The sequence below is a fragment of the Otolemur garnettii genome, unplaced genomic scaffold, assembly GCF_000181295.1.
Source record: "Otolemur garnettii isolate 467f Iridium unplaced genomic scaffold, OtoGar3 scaffold00122, whole genome shotgun sequence".
In the NCBI taxonomy this organism is placed as follows: Eukaryota; Metazoa; Chordata; class Mammalia; order Primates; family Galagidae; genus Otolemur; species Otolemur garnettii.
In genome coordinates, this window is record NW_003852517.1 from 1870202 (window position 1) to 1875825 (window position 5624).

At 34.9% G+C, this 5624-nt stretch overlaps 1 protein-coding gene across 1 annotated transcript; it reads left to right on the forward strand.

The window, feature by feature from the left end:
* The first annotated feature begins 2450 nt into the window (after window positions 1-2450).
* Window positions 2451-3451, forward strand: LOC100954748 (mitochondrial import inner membrane translocase subunit Tim23-like). The gene is given in 2 exon segments (XM_023517862.1): window positions 2451-2867; window positions 2870-3451. Coding segments are annotated over 2 exon segments (600 nt in total). The 5' UTR covers window positions 2451-2467; the 3' UTR covers window positions 3070-3451.
* The last annotated feature ends 2173 nt before the right edge of the window (window positions 3452-5624 follow it).

The window sequence follows — 5624 nt, forward strand, 5'->3', positions numbered from 1 at the left end:
TGTCCTACTTGTGTGTTCTTGCATGTGATTGATAGTTGTATAATTTTGGGTTAACTATCTGTCTGCCCTCAGAACTTCTAGAGTATTTCTCCATTTTCGTTGACCATTTATTTTTTCCTGATGAGAAGTCTAATGTTAATCTGATTATTGTGATAACAGATCTTCTTGTATTTTCTCTTTAGTAATATAGCATGCTCTCTTTTTATTCTAGTGCAATATTTAATTTGTTTTATCCTTTAATGTGATGGACACTTATTGATTTTATTAAATCTTGAGACTCCTTCAATTTGGAATATTTTCTCATGTTGTATTATCCACAAATAAACCTTCAATTAGTGGGCCATTAAAACATCTAGATTTGAATTTTGTTTATTCTTCCTTTTTAATATTTATGTTTCCTTTTCTTTTCTTTATATCATCTGGGTGATATTCTAAAAATTATTTCAAGCAGTTTTTCCATTTAATCACTGTGAATCTTTGGGTAATTTTCTTAACATCACAGAAGCTCCATTTTTCCATCTGTACCTCACGACTATACTTACCCAATTAATGTAAATAGACCTTATTAAATCATATTGCTTAGGTATTTATTATTATTAGAAATTTGTGTTTTGCTATTATTGCTAAATCTTTGGAAATTCCATTTTAATAATATAGTCGTCAAGTGAGTATTTATATTTTGCTTAACAATTTTCCTATGATAAAAATTTAAATAGTTATATCTTTTTTCTTATTCTTGAGCATGATACAATAATATTAAATATTATGCATATTAATCTTTGAAGAACATGTAGGTACTCAAATACCATAAGATATTTTTAATAAAGCAGAATATAAATTATATAGTATCAATTTTAATGTCAATGAAGTAATGACAAATTAAAAGAGCCTTGCAGATTAATGGTACCAAGGTAGCTGTATAAAATAAGTATAGTCACAAAAAATATGTTTCTGATTTATGTTTTTCAGGTAACCCTGCTTCTCCTATTTATGTACTTATAGTCTGTACACTCGCTTTGTGTGTTTTATTTGTTCCCATCGGTCTCTATATTAAGTTGAGAAAGAAAAAGTAAGTTGTATTATTACCTGTTTGTGATAGAGAAGATAGATAAAACAGGGCTAGTTTCAATTATATATATATTAAAAATTCCAAACGCTCTGGCAAAATCTGTTTTGAAAAGAGTCATCTTAAAAAACTTATCCATATGCTTGGTAAGTTCTGCAATTCAAGGATGTATCCTTGTTAAAATAATAACTTTGCATGGGATTTTTATAAAGATAGGCTATTGATAACCATCTATGCTTTTGGTAAATTTAGTTTAACATTCTTCATGGAGGACGGATTTTTATAGGACAGAGCATATGGACTTCAGACAACCGGTGGAAGGGGGTCAACTGAGTGGTACAAAAGGCTGAGATTGAAAGCCTGAGAAATGCTTACCTGACAAATCTATGATGAGGTAAAAGCGATCTTACTTTACAGGACTAATGTAATTAACTGTGCATTCATTTATGGAACAAGCACTTCTTGGGTTCCTCTGCATCTCTATGTGTTGTTCTCAGTGTGAAAGAGACATCCACAAGAGATAAGTGTTCTGCCTTCAGGAGCTTATATCTTACCAGGAAAAAAAAAAAAACCATTATCTTAAACATTGTTATTGTTGTTAAATTTTAAGCCTTTTTAATTCTCTGAAGGCAAAAAGTGGAAACCTAATAATCACATGTATATGTAAAAATTAAAAAAAAAAAAGGTGATTGAAGGATAAAAGGAAATTAGAAAATGCCAGACAGTAATAAGTACTATGTAGAAAATAGAATGGTAAGATCGAAAGAGACTGTGTGGTGGTCTTTCTGAGGAGATGACACTTCAGGTACTAACTGAGTTCAGGAAAAATGGTGTGAGTGACATTCTTGGTGAAGAGTGTTCCAGACAAAAAGGAATGTTTAGGGCTTGGTGTGTTTCAAGAAAAAAGAGAAGGCCACTGTAACTGAAACAGTGCTTTGGAAATGGAGGAAGGAGACAGGTCAGGTAAGTCCGCAAGTGCAGGAAAGTATTGGGTTTTTTTATTAACTACAATATCAATCCATGGAACTGTTTAAAACATAGGAGCACAAAGATCTGATTTATATTTGAAAAAGATCGTTCTTGCTAGAATGGAGTTAAGGTTTCTTAGAAGTCACGAATAAGATTTTTAAAGAGACATAGTAGTCTAGATAAGAGTTGATAGTGGTCTGCGCTGGAATTGTAGCAATGGGGATGGAGGGATTAGGGATGAGTTTGAGATGACATGATTGGCTGAAGGAATTGTTGTGCGAAAAAAGTGAAATGGAAAAATTATCCTGATGATTATAAGCTTTTTGGCATTAAAGGAAGAAAACTTTTACAAATATGGAAATTAGAAGGAGAAGAAACTTTGGAGGGAGAATTAAGAGTTCTATTTTAGAGCAGACAGTTTGCTACGACATCATGGAAGGCGGCGGGGGCAGCGGCAACAAAACTACAGGAGGTTTGGCTGGGTTTTTTGGAGCTGGCGGAGCAGGTTACTCGCACGCGGATTTGGCTGGCGTCCCATTAACTGGCATGAACCCTCTGTCTCCTTATTTAAATGTGGATCCACGATATCTCGTGCAGGACACAGATGAGTTTATTTTACCAACTGGAGCTAATAAAACCCGGGGCAGATTTGAACTGGCCTTCTTTACCATTGGAGGATGTTGCATGACAGGGGCTGCATTTGGGGCAGTGAATGGTCTTCGGCTAGGATTGAAGGAAACTCAGAACATGGCCTGGTCCAAACCAAGAAATGTACAGATTTTGAATATGGTGACGAGGCAAGGGGCACTTTGGGCTAATACTCTAGGTTCTCTGGCTTGCTCTATAGTGCATTTGGTGTTATCATCGAGAAAACACGAGGTGCAGAAGATGACCTCAACACGGTAGCAGCTGGAACCATGACAGACATGTTGTATAAATGTACAGGTGGTCTCCGAGGGGTAGCACGAGGTGGTCTGGCACTATATAATAACTGGAAGCACATGAAAGGCTCCTTCCTCCAACAGTCACTCTGAAGATTTTGCCAGCTCATAGAGGACACTTCAGTAGTCATCCAGATCAATTTATAAGTCAGTCTGGAATTATTCTCTTCTACCTACAATTAATTTGAAAAATTGGAGATTCTGGTTTGCTGTGATGAAGATCATGGATGGTTGACCAGACTGGCACTCCTTCCAGCCAGTGGGTTGAAGCTAAAACCCTTTGGTGGCTCGTGGTTCTAGTCCTTACAGAAAGTCTTGTACTTAACTGTTCTCTCCTCCTTCCGAACTGGAAAACCACTCACTCCCAGAATTCAGGTCCTGCTTGTCAATACCACATCAGCAAGTCTGTTCATTTAATGATCAGAATGTAATGTTGCACTGTATTCTGAATAAAGGGTAAACATACAGAAAAAAAAAGAGTTCTATTTTAAATGTACTAATTTTGAAATGCCAAGTTTACATTCTAAGTGAATATGTTAATTGTCTTTATATATGAATATGAAAGATAATGACCAATGATATAAATTTGGGAGTATAGTAGATATGTTCTTCAAAGGGACAAGTCATAAATTATACAGAGTAGAAATAATATGCAATTTCTGTACTTGGAGTATTTTTATGCTGAACTAAACATTTGAAAAAATATTTTGTTCCATCTCTCAAGAGAATTCAAATCTAAATCTCCCACTCTTTATTCAAAGCATACTCTTACCACATACTGCCATGAGGGGGAGTGTTTGGGCTGTATTCATCTATGGTAATGTCATAATGGTGTGAGTGAGTGACTTATCTGATAGATAATGTCACTGTATCTCTAGGTCACAGGATATGTGTGAACACCCCAGGCTGGACAGCCTCATGAGAGAAGATCAAGCCACTTTCTTCTCTCCAACAGGTAATTGGTAGATATATGAATTTTTTTCTGTTATTGTGTATGCTTCAAATTTAAAAGTTAACCTTCCAAATTAAATCATTCATCTATCATAATTTAGCGGCAATTGTCATTTAAAAATGGATGAAAACAAAGATGTGTTTAAATATACAATCCAGGCTTGGCGCCTGTGGCTCAAGTGGCTAAGGTGCCAGCCACATACACCTAAGGTGGCGGGTTCGAATCCAGCCCGGACCCGCCAAACAACAATAATGGCTGCAACCAAAAAATAGCCGGGCATTGTGGTGGGCGCCTGTGGTCCCAGCTACTTGGGAGGCTGAGGCAGGAGACTCGCTTGAGCCCAGGAGTTGGAGGTTGCTGTGAGCAGTGAGGCCATGGCACTCTACCCAGGGGCTCAGCTTGAGGCTCTGTCTCAAAAATAAATAAATAAATAAATAAATAAACAATCCAGTTTTGTGAAATAGTGGTTTCAGATGAGATTCTATTAATATGAATGTCTTCGAATGTTTCTAATCATTCCCTGACTCAGGACACCTCCCACCATCAGCAAGTGAATGAGTGCTTTGGTTTGCATTACTTCTGATTATGAATAAGTCATCTATTTATTAGCCATTCAGGTTTTCCCTTCTGTGAAAGTCTTATCCACAAAGTAATTTCAGGTTGCTGTTCATATTTGCAGAATTTTTTTATATCTCAGATTCTTTACTTACTAGATACTGATTACTTCTTTCTATTTAGCATCACTCTATTAAATTTCTCAGTTACATCGTTAAGAAACATACATCTTTAGTACTTTAACATTATTATATACATCAATTTTTTAACCTACACCTTTGAGTTTGTGATATTATTTAAGCAAACTTCATCTAAGTTTGCAACAACATCCTCATATTTTTCTATTTCATGTTTAGGTCTTTAAGCCTAAGTATAGGATTGATACGTAGTCTCGATTTCTGTTGTACCATCCAGATTGTCAAGTATTGGCTACTATAAAATCTGTTCTTCCCTCACCAATGAGTTGTTTTCAACTCTTTCAGATAGAACTTTCGTTACCTTGGTTTTTTTTTTTTTTTTTTTTTTAGGTTTCCTCATAACTACATAGAGTTTTTATTATCATGGTCTTTTTGTTATGAATTAAAATTTATTAGGAAGAGATATCCCTTTTTTATTTTTTAAATTCGTACATCTATTCAAAAACACACAAAGGCTGCACACTCACATACACCACACACATGCACATGCAATCGTGGAATAAATTTATTAAGTTACTAAAAACATACAGCTGGAATTTTGGTTAGTCTTCCATTAATTTTATAGATTAATTTTTTGAAACATTGATATCTTTATAGCGTAATTGGCTCCACCCATAAATATGCTATCCATTTATTTGAGTCTTTCTGAATGACTTCCAGAAACACTTAAAAATTTTCCCTTTGTCAGAAAATTTTGTGTCATTTTTGCTTAAGTTAATTTCTTGGTACTTTTAATTTCTTCAATATAATTAATAGTACTTTATTTTTTAACAAAATTTTGTAGCTGGTTATTAGTGATTTAGGAGTGTTTCTGGACTTTTTAAGCTAACCCATATTTGGAGGCCTTGTTACCGTCTTTATTAATTCAGAGTTTTTTCATTGATGGTGATATTTCCCTTGCCTACACATTCATGTCCATGTCTAACTGTGAGTGTAACAGTTGT